Genomic DNA, 23,515 nt, shown 5'->3' on the forward strand with positions numbered 1-23,515 from the left:
TCAGTCGGTTATAGATTGATAATGGCATGACATTAATGGAAGCTCCAAGATCACACATCGCATGTTCAACCTTCACATCCCCTATAGTTATGGGTAAAGTGAACATACCTGGATCGGCCCTTTTGGGCGGCAGTTTCTCTTGCACAATTGCGGATGCGATCCCTTCCACCATGATTTGTCCATCTTTTTGAGCTTTCCCGGCTATGAAATCCTTAATGAATTTTCCGAGCGGGGGTAGTTTCACGGCTTGGAGGAATGGTATGGTGACGTCCAACCTTCCAAAAATCGACAAGTAGTCGACCGGGTTCTCTTTCTTCCTCTTTGTAACAAATCGGAATGGGAATGGTTTCTCCCCTTTTTTCTCTTCTACGGATTCCTCAGCAACTTTCCTTGGTAGCTCTTGGGTCCGAGCCTCCATTCTGGGATTTTTCTCTTGAGGAGGTTCATTCCTGGTCAGTAAGGCATCGGGTTCACCTCTTATACTTGGTGTATCATCCAGGAAGAATGGATCCTGCATTCGAGGCATGAAATTCCCTATTTCCTCAGCTGAAATTGTCTCGCCTCCTATCTTCGTTCCATTCGATCCTTCACTCGGCTGTTTCGGTTGAGGTGCATCATAAGTAGTTCCTGACCTCAACGTGACCTTACTCACATTTGCCTTCTCGGGCATTTGGACTGTAGATGGGAGTTTTCCTGCATTTCCCTTCAAATCACCCATCGAACTGGCCAGTTGAGCTAACTGCCTATTCATCATATCCATGTTCGCCTTATGTTCTTTCTGGGCATTTTGCATCCCCTGCACGACCTCATTATGGGCTTGCAATTCTCCTTTGATGTTCTGTTGTGATGCTAGCATTTCACTCATCATGTCCTCAACGGATCTCCTCGGCCTGTTCGAGTTTTGGAAATGACCCGGCCCTTGGTGTTGATAGTTCTGGGAGGTTTGCTGTCCTTGATTAGGCGGGTATTGGTTATATTGGGCAGGAGGAGTGTACTGATCTTGAGGATATTGATTCTGGTGCTGGGCATGGAATTGATTCTGGTTCTGATGGTGTTGGGATGCTTGGTTTGGTTGATTTTGGTAGTTTTGGAAATTTCTCTGATGGGGTGGCACGTAAACAGGGTTCGAGTTTGAGCTTTGTGGGTTATAGTTTTGGGCTTGTTGGTTTCTTCCTGACCAGTTGGGCTGGAAGTCTGGGTTTGCTGGTCCACGGTTAGGGTTTTGGTTCGGGTAAGGGTTATATTGGTTCTGGCCTTGACCTTGGTTCTGGTTTTGGTTCCCTTCTCCCCATCGAAAATTCGGATGGTCCCTCCATGGTGCGTCCCGTTGTCTCCCCTGGATCCAATTCCCATTCTGGTTAAAATACCCAGCAGCATTAGCTTGCTCCGTACTGATCAAGTCATTCGGATGCTCGTATTGGGCCCCTTGATTCCCCTGCTCTGCACCCTTGTAATTCCCAGTTGGGAGAGGTGGTGGAGTGCTCTTCTCGATGGCACTCAAAAGTGACTTCTTCAGTTCATCCATCTTCAAGTCCATTTTCTGCTCCAGCTTGTTCTCCTGATCAGTAGTCGATGCAACCGCAGCCCGCTCTCGGTTGTATCCTTCCCTTGAATGGTCATACTCTTTCTTTGCATTCAGTAGCTTCCTTAGGACTCTCTTTGCTTCGCTGACCCGTAATTGCGTGAAGCTTCCTCCCGAAGATGAATTGGCCAGGTCTTTGGTTACCGCGTTCATGCCCTCGTAGAAAGTATGATGTACTTCAATGTCCGCCATGCGATGGTTGGGACACGATTCCAAAAGACCCATGTATCTTGCCCAATAGTCGCTCAAGGGCTCGTCATATCCTTGCTTCACATTCGTTATTTCTCTCTTCAGTGCGCTTGTCTTAGATGACGGAAAAAACTCGCCCAGGAATGCTGACTTGAAGTCGGCCCAAGTCTCAATAGAGTCAGGGGGCAAGCGCATGAACCAGGTGTTCGCTTCCCCCTTGAGCACAAATGGCAGAGCTTTCAGCCTATAATCATCTTCAGTCGCTCCTGCTGGTCTTCTCTGCGCTCTACAAATCTTACAAAATTCGTGAAGGAACTCATACGGCCCTTCATAGCTTTTCCCGCAGTATGTAGGTAGAATCGCTATGACATGAGGCTTCACGTCACAAGCAGTCTGTCCCGGGGTGACCACGATAGCTTGCGGTGGTTCTCCTTCGGTATGCGCATTCAGCGTACCGATCTCTGGATCTTCGTCCATGTTGGCAGCCATTCCTGGATTGCCTTCCAACAGTGGTAACTCCACGGGAATTGGTCCTTCTATGGTGTCCTGTTCTTCGTCGCTACTCGTGTCTAGGTCAGACAGAGTTGTTGACAGGCCAGAACGAGTGGTCACAAGTATGGATCCTCGCTGAAGTATCTTCGGTTTCCACGGATTAGGATCCGAACTGCTTCTCATAAACTGAAACAAAAGAAAAAGAGAAAAAATTATACACAATATTTACGCCAAAGTATCACACACAATAGTATATAAAACGCCATCCATCCCCGGCAACGGCGCCATTTGAAGAGGTTACGAGGTGCGTAGGTGTCGTTCAAGTGAGGATATATCCTACTGGCAGGATAAAGATCCTAACTAAGCCTAGACCTCGTCTTCAAAGATTCCTCAACCCACTTCTACTGATCAGTATAGTGGAGGTAAGGGTCGAATCCCACAGAGATGGTGCGTTTAAACTACTGCGGTGATGTTTTGGAGGGTTGGTTAGCTACCACGCTCGGGTTGAGTTTCTACCTAGGCGAGTAATTAAAGGGTGGCGTCCTACTGACTAAGATGGGGGAGCAGATCATGGAATGCAACTGTGTACGTGGAAATGAGGGGACATGGTGTAACAGAAATTGTTTGGAAAGGACGGTATTTCTATTTTTGGCTAAACAGAATATTCAGAGTGTAGTGGAGGTGGTGGTGACTAGGCTGACAGATCTGCAGGTACAACCAGAGGTGAAGGACAAAAGAAAGCAAAAGTAAATAAAAGTAAGGTGGTCCCCAATCTGGATGTAGACATCGTCTTCTCCAACAACACAACTTAAACTCAGATAACAATTCCAGATCCAACCCGGCAAACGCAGATTAACAACTCGCGAACACAGATCTAAAACTAAGAAATCAAATCTGAAATCAAACGCTGAAACTGGACTTCTGCATGCTGGTCAACATGAAAGATCGATTCAGAAAATAAAACGAAGCCTTGCATGCAACGATCTACTTCCAGATCAAGTAGTACATGTTTACCTATCCTAAAGAAATTTGTTACGTAACAGAATTTAGAGATTTAGCACTTAAAACACCGAGAAATCTTAGATCTAAGCTAACTAGACAAGGAAAGAAAAGAACACTACAATGAACGAAACGGAAATCAACTTCATAGCATTAACACGTTCGGATATCCAAAGCAAGCATTTCAAAACAACAAAATCCCAAAATGTAACAGAAATCCAACGTAAAGACGGAGAACTAATTAAACTACGAAAGCAATTTAAAGATTGTTTGCCACTCCGGGCGATAAAATCTCTGACTGGAACTACGATCTAGCTAACTGGAACGGACGATGACTGGAACTCGGGAACATTCTGAACGTCAGGTGATCATGGCTCGGCGAGGCAAGAAGTGGACACGGCTGAAAGACTGAAATTACCGAGAGAACTCTCTACCTAAAGATGATGGTCCCTCCAGTCTATCCCCCCCCCGGCTCCTTTTATAGGGAGGCTACCCTTGATTTTTAGGGTAAATCCTCGCTGCAATTTGACTTCTTTGCCCTTGATTGTGGGTAATCCGTCCCAGCTATCCGTCTTCTTCATCTCAAGCCGTTTTAGCACGTATACGGATCAGTATGAGACCATGCTGGCGCTTTTTCTACCCGAACACTCCGGAACTTCCCTACTGGCCAGAACACTTATCCTGCACACTTTGAGCAACTGCTTTGCAAATATAATCATTTAAACCTGTCATACTGACCAGTAACCGAGGCCTAGAATACGACTTATCAACAGTGTAGGGCGTCTCATGAGCTTCACTCATGATCTCGTTCCTAAGTGTCTCATCATTGTGTACGCATAGTCTTCCTTCATAGGTGAGGGCGTTATCCGCCTCTTCGCGGTAACTGTTCCCTTTTCCGGTCCTCACTTTAAGGAGGATCTTTTCTAACGCCTCATCGCGTCTCTGGGCGTCGATGATTCTGGCTCTTAAGTCTAGTTCTATAACTAAGGTGGAAATTCTGCTGTCCACTGTCTCTGGGCTCTGACTATCTCTAGTCGCATCTTAGCAAATTCCCGATAAGTTTTTCCTCTTATGTGAGGAAAGTAGCCACATGAGGTGCAGTCTTTCTGCTCAAAGCATCTGCTACCACGTTGGCCTTTCCTGGGTGGTAATTTATACCGCAGTCGTAGTCCTTAACTAATTCCAACCATCTGCACTGTCTCATATTCAAATCCTTCTTCTCAAAGAAGTACTTGAGACTCTTATGATCTGTGAAAATCTCACATCGAACTCCATAGAGATGATGTCTCCAGATTTTCAAAACGTGCACCACTGCTGCTAATTCTAGGTCATGTGTTGGGTAGTTCAACTCGTGCGGCCTTAACTGGCGTGACATGTATGCAATCAACTTGCCCTTCTGCATCAGCACGTACCTGAGTTCGACTTTCGATGCATCTGTATACACCACATAGTCGACTCCCGCTTCCGGCACGGTTAGAACTGGCGCTGTGGTCAACTTTTCCTTTAGCAACTGGAAGCTTGCTCCGCATTCTGGGGTCTAATTGACTTTAACTCCTTTCTTGAGCTGTTGAGTCATTGGCCTCGCTATCTTAGAAAATCCTTCAATGAATCTTCGGTAGTATCCTGCAAATCCTAGGAAACTCCGAATTTAATTGGGCGTCGTTGGTGACTGCCAACGTTGCACGACTTCAACTTTAGGAGGGTCCATTCCTTCTGCTGTCATTATGTGTCCAAGGAAATTCACTTCGTTAAGCCAGAACTCGCACTTGCTAAACTTAGCATAGAGTTTCTCGGCTCTTAACGTTTCTAAAGTGGCCCTCAAATGTTCCTCGTGTTCTTTCTCGTTCTTCGAGTAGATGAGCACATCATCTATAAAGACTTGGACGAACTTATCCAAGTACAGGTGGAACACGCGGTTCATTAGGTCCATGAACACAGCTGGAGCATTTGTAAGCCCGAAAGGCATTACCGAGAACTCATAATGGCCATATCTGGTGTGGAATGCAGTCTTCGGTATATCGTCTTGTCGGACTCTCAGCTGATAATAACCCGATCTCAAGTCCATCTTCGAGAAAACTCCAGCTCCTTGCAGCTGGTCACGCTTCCACTGTCAACCCCTTCAATTGGTATCAGAGCCAGTCTTTGGCTCTGATTATTTGGATTTAAATTTCGCGAAATTCATGTATGCATGTCCAATTTGATTGCGAAGCATGTTCTTGGTGTTTTGTTTAATTTATTATGCATGATGAACTCAAGAACTATCGAATCAAAGAACTTGAATTGCTCGATCATACGAGACGTGCAATCCGTCGGCGCTCGCACCGAGACGGATCGCACCACGCGCGATCGAGGTAGGGATGTTGAGACAGTGGGAGCCAGGGAGCCACGATCACGTGGCGACGCGCGGACGAGTGAGGGCTCGTGCGCGTCGCAGGCTGAGATCGCACGCCCAGACGCACCCGCGTCAAGACCGACATGGATGTTGGCGTGGTGCGGCGGTTCGACTGAGAATCGGCCGAGACACCGAGACGCGAGGGAACTCCAACCCTATGCGGAGGGTCCGAGACAGAGTCCCGAGCCACTGGCCGAGACGGACGTGCCGAGTCGTGCACCGTGTGCCGCTGGGATGGGAGCATCATCGCTCGGATAGGCCGAGACGGGCGACAACAACTGGCCGAGAACAGCGCCACTGTCGTGCGCGCTGCCGGCCAAGGACTGCGTCACCCGATGTGCCAAGACGGCCGAGAGCGTCAGCATCCGACGGCCGAGAGCAAGTGCACCTGGTGCGCTACGTTGGCCGAGGACGGGGCCACAGCCACTTGCCGAGATGCTGTGTGCGTCGACGACGAACTCGTCGGATCTTCGTCGTTCATCGTTCGTGCGAACCTCGTACGATGAGATAACGATGAAGGATTATTTTAATGATTATTTAATTATTTTATTAAAAGATATCATTAAAATATTATTATTTAATGGAAATAAAATCTTTTTGGAAGATTTGCCTAGATTTTAGGAATATTTTTATTATTTTCTATATCTATGGAAATAAATAATATTATTTTAATTCTTAGATGATATGGATAAGAATAATTTAATAGTTTCCTAATATTTATCTAGATTTAAGGAATATTTTTATTATTTTCTATATCTATGGAAATAAATAATATTATTTTGATTCCTAGATGATATGGATAAGAGTAATTTAATAGTTTCCTAATATTTATATATCTAAGATCCTAAAAATGATAGATATGCATGAATACATTAAATAATGAAATATCTCTTCCTAATCTTGAACATGGAATTAATTTGAATTTAATTTTTCATGTCTTATTAAGAATTAAATAATTTATTTATTTTAGACATATCTTATAGTAGAAATGAATAAGAATTATATTCTAGAACAATAATTTCCTAAAGGAAGATACCAATTAATAAAAGATTTAATTATTCAGCAAATTAAATACCAACAGAATTTAATTAAGCCTTAAACTGCCTCAAGGCTAAGGATAATTAAAGAAAAACCATAACCTATAATTACGAACTCAATGTTTGTATATGGTCTCCACCAATCGGTCTACAACTTATGAAGCTTTTTTTCTAATATTATCGCCACCTGCACTGTGGAGACAATAATCCTAAGAAATAGCAAGTTCATATGGCGGACTTCTCAAATATAAATGGTATGAACTAGAATGTGGTTTCCAATATTATCGCCACCTGCTCTGTGGGGACAATAATCCCAAGAAACTACGAGATTCAGAAGTTCACACAGGATTTATGAGATAGCTTGATGTTGTTAGCAGCACATAAGCATTGTTATGGGAGTGTGTTGTAGAAATGAGATTCTGTAATGCTAAATTCGGTGGTCTTGCTTAGGCAACATTAGGCGGCCATGCCACTCTGTGGTCTCTGGACTATTCTTCGGTGTTGTGACAAGTAAAATTGTAAGATTTTAATGCGTATTGACTTCCTCTGGAGGGTACAAAATTTTAATTTTACAGTTGTAAGATTTTGAAAAGTTTTATGGTTAATCTAATCAAACTTCTTACATAAGTTTATGACAATAGTAAAATACTCTGTTTTGCAGTGCAAATCAAATCGTCAATATGTCGTTCAATCCTCTTTCTGCAATTCTCAAAGAAAACAAACTCGAGGGCCAAAATTACATAGAATGGAAACAAAATTTGGACATCGTTCTTACAGCTGAAGAGTACAACTTTGTGCTCAAAACCCCGCGACCTCCAGTACCGGCGGCTAACGCTGCGGTAGGACTCAGAGATGCACATAGAAAGTGGCATAAGGCGAATGAGATGACTAAGTGCTACATGTTGGCATCTGTCTTCAGTACTCAAGCATCAGCATTCTGCCATGGAAACTGCCACTGAAATTATGCAGAATCTCAAGAATCTTTTTGGTACTCAGAATCGAACGGCTAAGTCTCAAGCCTTTCGGAGTATCATGTCGAAGACAATGAAGGAGGGCTCGTCTGTGAGGGCCATGTCCTCGAGATGATGGGCCACCTCAACCAGATTGAGGTGTTGGGAGGGACGATCGATCCCGAGTCCCAGGTAACAATCATCCTTCAAAGTCTTCCCCCTAGCTTCCAGCAGTTCAAGCTCAACTTTGAGATGAACAAAAGGAATTACACCTTGGCAGAACTACTGACTGAACTTCAGTCAGCAGAGGACCTTATGGTCCAGGCTAAGGCTGCCATGATGACTTCGGCACCTCGTTCCTCTTGCTTCAAGCCTAGCAAAGGAAAAAGGAAGGCACCGAACTCAGAATCGGGCAAAGTGGCTAAGGGAAAGAAGAAGAAAAAGGCAAACAAGAAGCCCTCAGGGAAGTGTTTCAAGTGCGGAGAAAAGGGGCATTGGAAGCCAGACTGTCCTAAAAGGGGCAAGGCTATAGGTATGCACCAAGCTTTAGTAGTTGAGTCATGTTTGACTTTGATATCTACTTGCACTTGGGTTATTGACACAGGAGCCACTGTTCTCATTTATTTTGATCCTGACTTAATGCAGGTGACAAGACGGCTACAAGATCGTGAGATCGAAGTCCAGCTGGGCGACCCTACCAAAGTGGCGGCCATTGAAGTGGGAGACATTTATTTGCATTTTAGTAGTGATAGATTTTTGATTTTGAAGAATGTTTTGTTGATACCTTCTTTTAGAAGAAATTAAATTTCAGTTTCTAAATTGGTTTTTGATGGATATTCGATTTCTTTTAATGACAATTGCATTATTAAGAAAGATGGTTCTTATATCTGTCATGGTATCATGGAAAACAATCTATACACAATCACTTCTACACAATTTAATAATCGCAAATCAGAACTCAATACAACATCGAAAATTTCAAAGAAACGAAAGGAACCTTCAAGTTCAATGAACGAAACGTACTTATGGCACCTTAGACTTGGTCATGCAAATGAAAGAAGGATCCATTCTCTTGTTCAACAAGATCTTATCAAAGGTCTAGAGGAGGAACCTTTTCATGAGTGTGAGTCATGCTTAGAAGGCAAGATGACCAACCCAAGGAAGTACTTGAGCTCGTTCATTCCGATGTATGTGGATCAATGTCTACGGAGGCAAGAGGTTCTTTTCGATACTTCATCACATTTATTGATGACTTCTCGAAAATTGGATATGTCTATTTGATGCGTCACAAGTCAGAGTCTTTTGACAAGTTTAAAGACTTTAAGACTCTTGTGGAGATGTATCATAGAAAGAATATCAAAAGCCTACAATCTGATCGTGGAGGCGAATACCTCAGTGCCGAATTTTTGGACTACTATCGGAATCGGGAATTGAATCCCAACTGACTGCGCCGGGCACGCCCCAGCAGAACGGCATGGCTGAAAGAAGGAACATGACCTTGTTAAATATGGTTCGATCGATGATTAGTTATGCACGTCTGCCTATTTCGTTTTGGGGACATGCCTTGCTTTCTGCAAGCCATATTTTAGACAATTTACCATCAAAATCCGTACCTACTACTCCTTATGAGTTGTGGACTGGGCGCAAGCCCAATCTAGCACATCTCAAGATTTGGGGTTGCCCGGCTCATGATCCAACTAAGCTAGGATCAAGGACGGAGGTATGTTTGTTTATAGGATACCCCAAAGGGACGAAAGGTTATGAATTCTTTAGTCTCCGAGACAAGAAAGTCATTGTGAGTACTCACGCGACATTCTTAGAGGAAGACTATGTAATGAATCATAAACCCAGCACTGAAGTGACTCTTGATGAGCTAACTTCTGTCACAAGTTCCATTAACCAAGAACGAGTACCAAGTGTACAAACAATTCCCGAAACTTCAACTTCTACTCAAAATATTGTAGTGCCGCACCGCAGTGGGCGGGTCTCGCATGAGCCCGACAGATACATTGGTTTGGGAGAATCTATGGATCACTCCTCGGACAGCAATGTATTAGATCCCTGGAACTTTACGGAGGCGCAGACAGATGTCGATCATTGCGAATGGGTAAAAGCAATGGATTTGGAACTACAATCTATGATAGACAAAGACGTCTACGATTTGTCCATTCTACCCAAAGGTTGTACTGCCATTGGGAGCAAGTGGATATATAAACGTAGACGTGGACCCGATGGACGATTTAAAGTCTTTAAGGCAAGACTAGTGGCCAAGGGGTATACCCAAAAGGAAGGTGTCGATTATGGCGAGACCTTCTCCCAGTGGCCATGCTCAAATAGATCCGGATACTATTGTCTATTGCAGCTTATATGGATTGGGATGTATGGCAGATGGACGTTAAGACTGCGTTTCTAAACGACGGTCTTGAGGAGACCATCTACATGGAACAACCCGAAGGATATGCCATAAAGGGCAAAGAACACATGGTTTGGAAGCTTAAGAAGGCCATTTATGGCCTCAAGCAAGCATCTAGGTCGTGGAACCATTCGATCAAACTGTTCGCAAGTTTGGATTCGAAAAGTGCCCAAGTGAAAGCTGCGTGTATAAGAAAGTTGATAAGGGGAATGTGGTGTTCTTAGTTTTATATGTAGATGACATTCTTCTAATTGGAAACAATAAAAAGATGTTGTCATCAGTACGAACATGGTTGTCGAACCAGTTCGAGATGAACGAAATGGGAGACACGGGACACATCCTCGGGATCAAGGTTCTTCGGAATCGAGAGAAGAAGATGTTGTGCTTATCTCAAGAACCTTACATCAACATAGTACTTAGTCGTTTTAGCATGCAGGACACCAAGAAAGGTTTTATACCTTTTAGACATGGCATCCATTTATCTCAAGAGATGTGCCCTAAAACGCCGTCTGAGATACAAGCAATGAGAATGATTCCATATGCTTCGGCAGTTGGAAGTCTCATGTATGCTATGCTTTGTACTAGACCTGATATTTACTTTGCTGTAGGCATGGTGGTAAGATATCAGTCGAATCCTGGCCAAGGACATTGGACTGCCGTAAAAAACATACTCAAGTACCTTAAACGGACTAAGGACTATGCTCTAGTTTACAATGCAGCCGAGCTCTGTCCTTTGGGATATACTGACTCAGACTTTCAAGCTGATCAGGACTAGAGAAAATCTACTTCAGGATATGTGTTTACCTTAGGAGGTGGAGCCGTAATTTGGAAGAGTGTGAAGCATAAATGCATCGCGGACTCTACCATGGAAGCCGAGTATGTGGCCGCTTCGGAGGCTGCAAAAGAGGCTGTATGGTTCAAGAACTTCCTTATGGATTTAGGTGTGGTTTCGAATCTGCCCAAGAGCATCACCATTTATTTTGACAATTCTGGTGCTGTGGCAAACTCGAAAGAACCAAGAACTCACAAAGCGAGCAAACACATAGAGCGGAAGTATCATATCATCAGGGATATAGTGCAGAGAGGAGACATACAAGTGGTCAAGATTGCGTCAGAGAACAACCTGGAAGATCCTTTTACAAAGGCTTTGGCGGTGAAACCGTTCGAGTGCAACGTTGAAGGGATGGGAGTTCGACTCATTCAAGACCTCAACTCGTTTTCAGTATAAGTGAGAGAAATTTTAGACGTGTGCACTACCATTTTGTATACTCGAAAGCTACTTTGATTATAAGTGGGAGATTGTTCGGGTTTTGTATACTAGAATCACCTTTCGAGTGATTGGATACTGTAAAACTCTAGTTGTTATTTTCCAATAAATGCAACAGATTATTTTTTGTCATAATGTTGTTATGTTTTACATTTAATGGTTGTTTATTGCATATTTAAATGTATAAGAAAACGTAACAAAGTCTAAGCCTTTGTTTTAGTAGACCGGTTGTGGGCGTCGTCCAATTTAAGGTAACACGGTCAGTTCTAAACAAAGAAAAATAAGAATTTCACAACCTAGATAGGCCTAGACTACCTATCGTGAAAGGTTACAATATCAGTCTGATTATTTCTAAGCCTTATTGAAATAAGATGACGTTGGTGTGGTATAGCACCGAATGGATCTAACAGCAAGACGAGTCTTTATGCTATCTACTGAAAGACGAGGTCTTGATAATTAATTTCTTAATCAATGTACGTTAGCAATGAGCATACAATATTGAGTATCTACTACTTTGACTTACCAAAGGTGCGAGTTTTTCGTCACCCAACGATCCAGGTATATTGGGTAGTGGCGATCATTATCTAGCGGTGCTAGGATTGCTATTACGTTGAATCGTGCGCGAGGAGAGTCTCGTTTGATAACATCCACAAGAGGAGCTCGAAACAAGGTTTTATTATTCGGAACCTAGCTAGTTGGGGTTTAATTACTCTATGAATAATAAATAAGAGTTTCTTGCGCTAAGTCCACTCTTGGAGATTAAAATATGTTAATTAATTAAGTCCATAGCAGATAATAATTAATTAATGGATGTTTCTATTTTAAGCACGGGAAATAAATTAGATGCAATTAAAGGAAACCCGGAATACTTGTAATTTCGGATTTGGAAGGCAGTGCAATATTACTTCTGCAGTGGCTGCTTGTAATATTCCAATATAAGCTTATATTAAATTGTAGGTTCAATTTAATTAGTAAAAAGCTAATTAGGTGAGGCCTGTTCCAAATTCTTCCTTAGATCCCTGACTGGGCCCAATATGTGACTTAATATAAATAGGAGAATAAAGGAGACAGAAAACATAATAATTTTGTTGAGAATTTTCGTCCCCCTCAGAGAAAGAGAGAGTTCAAAATTTTGTCTCCTCCGTGGGCTGAGTTCTGTCTTCGTTATTCAAGTCCTAGTACGTTGGTGAGATTTTCCCACACAAATATCAGCGTATAGCCCGGGACACCAGTCAGAAGGTCCGAGGTCGAGTACTGAAGATCTTCACGTGGAGAAGACGCAAGCCATCGTCGATTCTTGATTGAATCAACAAGGTAAATTGGCTAATTCCGTAGTAAGCATGTTTTATGGATTTTATATGCTAAAGCATGTTTTAATTCAAGTTATGAGCATGATACATGTGATAATTACGCGAATAGAATTTGTCTAAATAATCGGCTAAATAGATCAAATTTATGTGATCGGTAAATTCATGCACGCTTCCCCTGCCAACCCCTTCAGAACCAAGGGGTGATATAGCTATTGAAAGTTGCCTAGGGTTTTCTCCATTCTTTTGGTTAAGGTCCTATGATTGTAGCTCTTTTATCTCATCATTATACACATGCTTTCCATTTCTAATCTACCATCCTTTCTTGTTTACATTCAATTTTTGTGGTTGGATCTCTTTTTATCTTCTTGTTTTTAATTGAGAAATTGAAAATCAATCTCACAAAAAATATCTAGATCAAGCATCACAAATGGGTAATTCCTTGGGAAATGGATCATGAATTACATGAACCCACATCATTTGGTATCTAGAGCCTAGTACCCACTAGGTGTTTGATCTTTTGCTTCCTTGAATTTTCTTTTATTCCTTGTTTTGCTCTGTTTTTGTTGGGATGATCGGATTGATCAAATGTGCTTAGATTAAGCTGAATTTTCTTTTATTCCTTGATGCAAAATTTCATCAAAAAAATCCTTCGTTTGCCTAGTTAACTGTGGAGATTAACACCATTACCCTGTTTTGTCATAGTTGAGAAAAACCATACAAATCATATCCAATTGTTAGATCTGACTATATATGAATATTTTTCGCTTAATCTAGACTTGTTTGTGAATCTATCCACCAAAATTCACCCAAATTGGGCACAGGGATCAATACCAAAAAAAATTCATAAAGATAAGCCAAATTTCATCAAAAGCTTCATCCCATGTCTTGTTTTCTTTGGTGTGTGTGTTTACCTTAGGCCTATTTTCCTTTCTTTTATAGACTTAGACATTATTACTTCGGTGTTTAATACTTGGTGTCTATATTTTCTTGAGGTGTATATCTTGATTGAGTTGTCCAGACGCCAATAAGTTTGAATTGGATCGAGATTGTGTGATAATAGCCCCACTAAATTCTAAACCTAACGAGTGACATTGGTGAGTGACTTGGGGGATACTACATTGGGGTGAGTTAGCTTCTTAAATCTCCCTTTCTTATTTCACTAATCTCTAAGTCTAGTTCCTAGTCTTTGTCTTTGTGTTTGTAGGTAACTTTGATGCCTCCTATTACTCGAGCCAACAAGATGGGAGACATCCATGAAGAGGAGGTAGGGAAGGGTGCGGGCTCAAGTACTTCCAATTCCGAAGGGGATCTAGTGAGCATGATATCCCAAATGATGGCCGATCTCAAACGTGATCTCAAGCAAGACGTAAGGCATATGGATGCACGGTTGAGGGAATCCAATACAAGGGTGAAGGAATCCGAAGTTCGTATTCTTGCTACCCAATACACTCTATTTGAAGAGTTCAACACTCTGAAGGAAGAGCGGAGGACTAGACCTCCCACTCCTATGGGCAATGCCATGCCCGATGAAGCCCCAGAGAAAGTTGTTGAAGAGGAGGTATATGAGGGAATGTTCGGGATAGAGTTAAGAACATGGAGAATGGACGTTTTGGGGTGGGTCTAATGGAGCCAATAGGCGGTTTGGAGGAGGAAATAGGGGGTATGGTCGTTTTGGGGGTAGGAAACCAACATGGAGGGATGGAGCCTTATGGGGATAGATTTAGGAGGGATAGGTACTATGAGGAGGAACCCCGTACGAGGTTTGATGATCTTTCCAAGACCTTGAAACACAACCTCCCCGAGTTCCATGGTAAATTTGATCCCGAAGCCTACTTAGAGTGGGAATCTCAAGTGGATAAAATCTTCTCCCTCCACAACTATTCTGAGGGTGATAAGGTGAAGATTGCATTGACCGAATTTAGGGGTAATGCTAATACTTGGTGGAACGATGTGTTGAAGAAAAGGAGGTTAGCTAGGTTGGGAGATGTGCATTCATGGGATGAGTTATACCAAATCATGAAGGAATCCTTTGTACCTAGGTCCTATTATCTCAAGCTTCGTAGGGAGCTTCAAGACCAAAGGCTAGGATCCATGTGTGTGATGGATTACTACTATGAACTTTTCGCCTTGATGAACAAGATTGGGGTGAATGAACCGGAGGAAGCCACTCAAGACCGATTCATCCATGGTCTCAACACTTCTTTGAAGCATAAAGTCCAAATTGAGGCATTAAGGGGAATCTCATTGGGGGAAGTACTATGTTTTTTCAAGACATTTGAGAGACAATGTAAAGAAGTGGCTCTTAGCAAGGCAAGGGTGGCCTCTAGTCAAACCGGGATGGGTGGATACAAGTGGAGTACCCCTCCCAAGAAGATGGAGATCTCGACTATTACTCAAGGCAAAGCACCATACAAGGCATCACCGAACCCAAGCCCACAAGATACCAAAAGTCCTTCAACAGAGAGTAGCAAGGTTTAATGTTTCAAGTGTAAGGGCTATGACCACTATGCGCGTGAATACCCTAACCAAAGAGTAATGGTTATTGGGCAAGATGGTAGCTGCATAGTGAGGATGAGGATGACGGAGTGGTAGAAGGCAAGGAGGCGAATGTGGAGCCTCATATGTAATATTCTAGTGAAGAAGGAGATGATGAGGGATTGAAGGCACTAGTGTTGCTAAGAATGCTCAATGTACAACCCGATCTTGAGGAGCACAAGGAGCAAAGGTGCAACATCTTCCATATGAATTGCAAGGTACGAACTAAAACTTGTTTAGTGATCATTGATGGGGGTAGTTGTGCTAATGTGGTAAGTGAACAATTGGTGGCCAAGCTGGGGTTGAAGGTTGACAAACATCCCAATCCTTACAAGCTTCAATAGCTATGGGTGTCCAGGGAGCTAAAGGTGAAGGCTCAATGCTTAGTTCCCTTGAAGAATGGTGTCTTTGAGGATGAGGTGATGTGTGATATTATTCCAATGATGGCTTGTCATGTGTTGTTGGGAAGGCCTTGGGAGTTTGATATGAGGGTGTACAAGAATGGTTACACTAATGAATATTTCTAGATGGTGAATGGGTTGAAAATTAGGTTGAAGCCCCTCTTGCCTAAGGATGTATTTGAGGTACATCAACATCTACAAAGGGAAAGGGATAGAGAGAAAAGGCTTGTGAGAGAGGGAAAAGCCAAGTGAGAGTGGGGGTGGTGAGAGAAAAAATAAAGCACCTAAACAAGAAAAACCACAAGCAAGGAAAGGGAAAGGTTGCTTGTTAGCTAGGTGTCCCGACCTTGGGTGGGCACTAAATAGCCGTTCAACCATTCTCCTCATGGTATGGAACAATTTATGTTTAAATGCTAACACTAACCCTTGTCCTTTGGTGATTGAAAGTGTTTTGCAAGGTTTTAAAGATGTCTTCCCGGATGAGCTTCCCAACGAACTTCCACCCATGAGGGGGAAGCAAGTTGACGAACTGAAAATGTAAATCTACCTACGAGAAAGCATAAACAAAGCTGAACTAAAGCGAATGAAAGCAATCAAAACAGAGAACATCAGATCCAAAACAACTTAAACTAAAAACTTCATTTCATAAACGATCTTCGGTAAAAAACAACGAAAACAGAATTCCAAAACAAGATGTAATGATCGATTAACAACTGTAAAGAAACTAGAGTAGCAACTGGAGGGTAAACATTAAAAACAACTAAGCTACGAAAATGATGAACTAAAAACATAATAGAAATAGTTTTAACCCCTCGTGGTGCAAGAAAAACATAAACTACGGAAGCTTCTACGTAGATCCAGGTCCCTTCTTCCTTGGCGAGGAAGAAGAGATGAAAACAGAGGTGAGGACGGCGACTCTTGCTACTAGCTTCCTACTCCATTCATTAAAACTAAGGTGAAAATAAGGTGACTGAAGGTGATGATGGTGTTGAACTCCTTCTTGTGTGCACTCTCTCCATATTTATAGGACGATATTGGGCCCAAATCCCTAGGGCAAGCCCATCCCATTTTGACATTTATGCCCTTGATATGGTATTTTTTCTTCTCTCTCCTGTGACTCATCACTTCATGTGGTAAACTCCACTTGAACAACTTGTCGGCTGGGCAGGTTTCACTGTTTGTACGCAACTGATCAACTTAGCTTCATTTCTGGTCATTTTTTCACTCCTTTCCCGCAGTTGCCAATTCTACGCTTTATAGCCCATGCACACTCAAATTCAACACTTTTTGTACATTATCAGCCATGTTAGTGTAATAAACCTTATAAAACCATGCTTGTAACGAGCCCTATAAAGAAGATTAAAGAAAATTATTATTAATAATTAATAATTTAATAAATTATTAATTTCCGTTAATGAAAATTAAATAAATAATTAATATGACAAGAAAAGTTGAGGAGAAAAAAATAAAAGAAAAATGTGATATTAATATTAATTGAGAGATATGATTATGATTTTAATAAAATATTGCTTATTAAATTAATAATATATTAAAAATCATCTAATTTGATTTATTGACTTAATTATAAAATTGTCGTAAGATTAGATACAATTAGATGGAACATGTTAATATTTAAATATAAAATACTCCCTCCGTCCGCGAATAGGAGTCTTATTTCTTTTCGGCACGAGTTTTAAGAAATGTTAAGAAAAGTAGGTGGAAGAAAGTTAGTGGAATAGGGGTCCCACTTGTATTTAATAGTTTTATATGATATGTGAGTGGAATGAGCTAGTGGAATGTGTGGTCTCCTATTATTGTAATTATGAACCAGGACTCCTATTCGCGGACGGGCCAACATGGTATGCCTAGATTAGGGAATGTTTCTCCTCTATCAACTCCCCCACGGTTGAAAATCACCTTACCCTCAATGTAGAAGTCAAAAAATAATCTTTCATCATGATGCCACTCAACAGTTGTTCCACGGGCGCGCTTCTGCAACTCAATCATATAACTAGGCAAATCTTCGAATGATGACTCCCATCCACCAAAAGCAAGCTCTATAGCATTCCTCCGAGCATACCATGCTTTCTTGTAGGATATTTCAACATGATACTTTTGCTTCACATCCTAATAATGGAGTTGGGCGTATACTCAGGGTCCTTTAGAATATGATGCTTAATGCACAAAGCTACCAATTCTGATGAAACGTTGGTGCGGTCCCTAGAGTTGGGATTACCTACACAAGTGTCTATCAACCCAATGTCGGATTTCTCATTTGTGGTCATGCTTCCTCAATGTTGCTCGGAGCTTCCAAATAAAACTATTTTATTCCGTCGTCTCACCTTCCCTTTCGGATTTTTGCGTGCCACATTCCACTTTGTTGGTTTACTTTCCACCACTCTGTATTCTTTGGTGGATGACTCCAAATGCCACAAAGTAACAACAGTCTTCAACTGTAGTTTGATATCAAATTTGGTTCCTAACCCAATCCGTGTAGGATTCTTCTCATCCCAAAACCAACTGCTACATTCAGAATTATCATGGTTATGTTCATAGTAATTACCTTCTATCGTTGGTAGAGTACGAAAATAAGCTAACCCTGGATGCTCATACTCCTGCTCACTTTGCTTTTCAGGGACTACTGGGACATACCTACGAGGCACATTCAATGTTTCACCATCAGATGCATCTTGGGTTGCTTCTGATTCTTCATTGAATTCAGGTGGAGTCATCAGATTCAGAATCGTCACTAACTTCATTCTGTGGAGATAGTCCACCATCCTCAAACTCAGGCCCACCATCTCCAAAACCAGGCTCAACATCCCCAAAATTAGCTAGCTCATGACTAACTTCATTATGTACAGATTGCCCATCATCATATTGTACTCTATCTTGAACTTGTCATTGTGCCCTTCTAGATTGATAGACAACAACCGTTTGTGGAGTGCGTTGTTGTGCTAACTTAGCTTGATAGTCAACAAATAACTCAATTTGACCTGATTGAACAGCTGTTGCAAACATATCCCTCATATATGCATCGCAAAGTCGAATTCCCACAAAGTTATAACCATTACCCACTTGAATTGCACGCTTCCATGTCAAAGTAATCATATACTCATTAACATTGATTCCAATACAATCACATATTCTGTTAACCAACTCATTGTATGGAAAAAAAATTATCTAACACAAGGTATGCATTTGCCATGGGTGGCGCATAAGACAAGCCAATTCGTCCAATTTGTACTATTCTTCCATTCCAATATAAAAGGACACAAACAGATTCTGTATCCATAATCCTGCAATATATACACAACTTTATCTGAATAATTGAATAATTAAAATAAACTGTATACTAAATCTTAAAAATTAACAATTTAAAAGAACACTACATACCAAATCCTAGTAATTAATAACACACATTGAACATAAAATTTGTACCAACAACATAAAATTTTAATTTTTAGCTACAAACCCTAAAATCACAATTTTCACCATAAACTATGAATATAATGCTAAATTATGAAGAAAACACGTAACTTACCTTTAGGGAGAAACAATACACGAATTTGGGTGATTTATGCAAGAATTGGATGAAAAGGTGGCATTTTTGGAAGGGGTTCGCGAAAATGAGGAGTACAGATACTGAACATTCTGAGTTTTGTTCTGCAATTTTAAAATTCCAACTGAGATACGCATTCTAAGAATGCGTAACACCCATTGATAGAAACAATAAAAAAAACACCCATTCATGGAAGCAGTTTTCCAGAACTGCCCATTTATAGAATTTTCCCATAAACTTTGTAGGGTGGAGGGAGTAACAAGAAAGAAAATCCCTAGTTGAGGTGCTAGGGAGGCATTTCATGCCAGAGAAATAATGAGATTAATTAATTTAATTCTTCATTCTGCTTAATAATAATAATAAAAGGCTTCATACATATTTATAATATGAGTTATAAAAATATCTCCTATAAACTAGGAAATCAAATCAAATCATAACCACTACGGAAAGTATATCAAATCATAACAACTAAATAATAGTAAAATGCTAAATAATTATACGTAGAGATTTTCATCTTTGCGGAATAAAATAAAAGTCTAAGTCCCTATTAAACAGGAAGAGTATAAGACGGAAAACTTACAATAAAAAACTTACAGATATGTCAATCATGTCCGACCTTATGGGCTTGGTCTGGTGAATTGAGAATTTTATCAATCAAGATTATTATTTTTCAAAGCTAAAGTCTCTCCTAAATTGGTTTGGGGTTAACTCAAACTATAGTTGTTAATTAGTATAGTGAATCACATAAATAGTGTCTCATCTTTTACTTTTCACACAAAAATATTCATTAAAAATCACATTTTCACATTTTTGCCATGAAGGCATTTTTGGACGTACACAAAAAGAGGACCTAAAATGATATATATCTTCCCTATCTTTCTCTTCTGTACTATTATTATTATTATTATTAATTATTACTAATATTATTATTATGATGTTATAAATTTATATTTAATTTCTTTTTAATATAATTCAGATTATAAGTCATAGTCAATTAAAGTTATAGTTGTAAATATATTTAATTATTATATTATTTTATTATTAATATCTCATAATTAATAAATAATTATAATATACTTATTTATAATATGAATTATATAATGTTAAATTATAATAAATTATTGTTACTTATAAATAACTAATCAATATAGTCATATAAAATTTAAAATTTTGATTTGTATTTATAACGATATAAAATGATTGAAAATTTTTAGTTAGATGTTTTAGTCCTAAAATGATATGAAAAATTAAATAAAAATATTCAATTGATTTAATTAGTTTAAAAAATTGATTTAATTCGATATTTTGTTCTTAATTTATATTATGAATGTCATTAGGTGTATGTATAAAATACCTATAAAAATTAAAGAAGATGAAATAGAAACTAAGTAGAAAAAGGAAAGAAGAAAGGAAAAAAAAGAAATTACATGTTTGGTACTCCCTCCGTCCCACATAATTTGGGACACTTTGACCGGGCACGAGTTTTAAGAAATGTAATGAAAAGTGAGTTGAAAACGTTAGTGGAATGTGGATCCCACTTTTATATATTAGTTTTATAATTAAATGTGAGTAGGAATGAGTTAGTGGAATGTGGGGTCCACTACCAAAAATGGTAAAAGTGAAGTGGGACAGCCCAAAATGGAAAACTGGGTCAAATTATGTGGGACGGAGGGAGTACTATATAATTGAAATTTTCAAAGATGCCCTCTATGACTCAAAATTCACATATTTGGTACCTAAGGATATTTTTGTCACGAGGTAACAAAAACGATATAAAACAAAAATCATATACCATTTTTGTAGATCAAATACTATTTATGCAGTTCGCTCTAATTAGTAAAGCAAGTCACTAGTAATTAACATTAATTATAAGATGTGCTTATATTTTTTCAATCTAATTCAACCAATTCAAGATTGATACTCTTTCGTCGTCATTAGGACACTACAAAAAAAACGCTAGATAGTGACGGAAATTAGTGGCAGTGGCTTCTAGCTAAACAACTAGTGACGGAAATTAGTGGCAGTCATTAATAGTAACATATTATTCCGTCACTAAAGCGAAGCAGTCATATATGTTTACTGTCATTTGGTGGGATTAATAGATTTAGTGACGGACTAGTCCGTCACTAATATATTTTATTGACAAGTTTTTTAAGGACAGATCCGTCAAACTTACTATGTCACTAAAGCTATTAATCCCACCAATGATAGAAAACGTAGATGACTGCTTTGCTTTAGTGACGAAATTATCTGTCACTATTAGTGACTGACGCTTTTTCCGTCACTAGTTGTTGATCTAGCAGCCGCCGTCACTAATTTCCATCACTATCTAGTTCTTTTTTTTTGTAGTGGGAGTCCCGATTTACCATTTTAGTCCATCCACCATTAGGGGTCTCAGTATACCATTTTAGTCCATCCGCCATTAAGAGTCCCGACTCACATTTACTATAAATGGTAGGTAGACCTCACTTTCCACTAACTCATTCTACTCATATTCTATTATAAAACTAATAAAAATGGACCTCACATTCTACTATCTTTTATCATCTACTTTCCTTTATATTTCTTAAATCCCGTGCTGAATCAAATAGAACTCCTAATATAGGACATAGGGAGTACTACCTACACATTTTCTTCTAGTTTAGTTATAGAATTTAAGTGAAAAGCATAAAGTAGTAAAGAATTTTCATCATGATGATAAGCTATTAGTAATTCACCCTCCAAAACCAATGTGAGTAACTCTTCCTTTAAGTAGAGTTTTGTTGTTGCCACTCCCCAAAAGAAAACTTGCATAATTTTTCAGTACAAGGCAAGATGACAGATATACAAGCAAAATGTAATCTCATCATTCGTCTCCTCCATAGATCATTCTTTTACTTCTCCAACCAAACAAACAATACACATATACTATCATTCTTGTTTCATTTCTATGAAACACAAATTAAAACCACCAACACACAAAAATGCAAGGAGGCACATCAGGCCATATATCACTAGGGTTTGTATTCTTGGTGATAGGAATATGGCACCTCTTCAACTCCATCAAGCACCATTCTCTCCACCCCAAAACCTTCATCTCCCTCCCATGGTTCCCTGCCCCAAGACTAAAATACCTAGAGCCCATCACCATCATCTTGGTCACAACCGTCTTTATAATCTCCGAGCTCTTCGTTGCCGGCACTGGCAGCCCCACCGCCGCCAAGAACCTCCGCCACCTCGAGCACTCACTCATCGCCCTCTCCTTCTCCATCTACGCCTCCTTCGCGATCCTCCTCGACCGCCTCGCCCCTCCCCGGGCTCCCCACCGCGGCCTCCTCCACCTCCTCCAGGCCGCCGCATTCGCGCAGCAGCTCCTCATCCTCCACCTCCACTCCACCGACCATGCCGGCGTCGAGGGGCAGTACCACTGGCTGATGCAGCTCGTCACGTCGGCGACGCTGCTCGCCACTTTGCTCCTTGCGGCCAACCCTAGGAGCTTCATCGCCTCGTTCGCGAGAGGCTTCTCGGTGGTTTTTCAAGGAGTTTGGCTTGTTGTGATGGGGTTCATGCTGTGGACGCCGGAGTGGATGCCTGAGGGTTGCTTCTTGAAGGGGGAGGTGGTCATGTGCCGTGGTGACCGGGCCCTGAGACGGGCTAAGGCTTTGGTGAATCTACTGTTTGGATTGTATCTGATTGTTTTGACTGTGTTTGTGATGGTGTTTTACTTGGTTTTGATCAAGATGTATCCTCAAGAGAAAGCAGAGTATAGATCGTTGACGGTCAAGTTTGATGAGGAAGAAGAGGGAGATTAAGGTCTAGCAAATTAAAAAGGAAATTATTATGGTATGTTTATGTATATAATGTGTTGTTGGTGTGGTAGTGATTTGGCCAATTACATTAGTTAGATATTTAGGGGATCATGGGAAATATATCTTATGAATATGGATATGTGTACTTTGTTATTATAGCGGAAGAACATATGTCTAAAATCAAAGTTGAATTAAAGTTATTAAATTAATGTTTTAGAACTAATCCTTTACACAATTCATTCCTATCAAAATATTACCTATAGTGAGAAATGAAATATTTGTAATGTAATACTAACTACAAGAACTATTTTTTTTAATAATGAATTAATGTTTGTCGAGACAAATAACTTTCCGTGGACTCCAACGCATGATTCAAGGCACGTTACGTAGATTGGACTAATAATTAACCATAATTTCAAATTTTGAAGTTGGCTATTTGAACTAAATAATCCGACAATTAATAGTATTTTATTTAGCTTTCACTAACTCAAGGTGCAATAACATTCGCCACAAAATTCAAGGGTTAATCGTAACATCCGTGAATGTAAGGTCTTATATAGGGATCACCAATGTCGGGATTTTGAAATTAGGAGTACAA

General features: G+C 40.3%; 1 protein-coding gene across 1 annotated transcript; it reads left to right on the plus strand.

The window, feature by feature from the left end:
- Nucleotides 1-22,092: 22,092 nt before the first annotated feature.
- Nucleotides 22,093-22,920, plus strand: LOC121761113. Its single transcript, XM_042156742.1, has one exon. It carries the CDS (start codon nucleotides 22,093-22,095, stop codon nucleotides 22,918-22,920), a length of 828 nt encoding a protein of 275 aa, XP_042012676.1.
- Nucleotides 22,921-23,515: the final 595 nt, after the last annotated feature.

The sequence above is a fragment of the Salvia splendens genome, chromosome 1, assembly GCF_004379255.2.
Source record: "Salvia splendens isolate huo1 chromosome 1, SspV2, whole genome shotgun sequence".
In the NCBI taxonomy this organism is placed as follows: domain Eukaryota; kingdom Viridiplantae; phylum Streptophyta; class Magnoliopsida; order Lamiales; family Lamiaceae; genus Salvia; species Salvia splendens.

Bases quoted from the DNA above. Each gene is read 5' to 3' on its own strand.
- LOC121761113 (XM_042156742.1), top strand. From the start codon at position 22,093: ATGCAAGGAGGCACATCAGGCCATATATCACTAGGGTTTGTATTCTTG.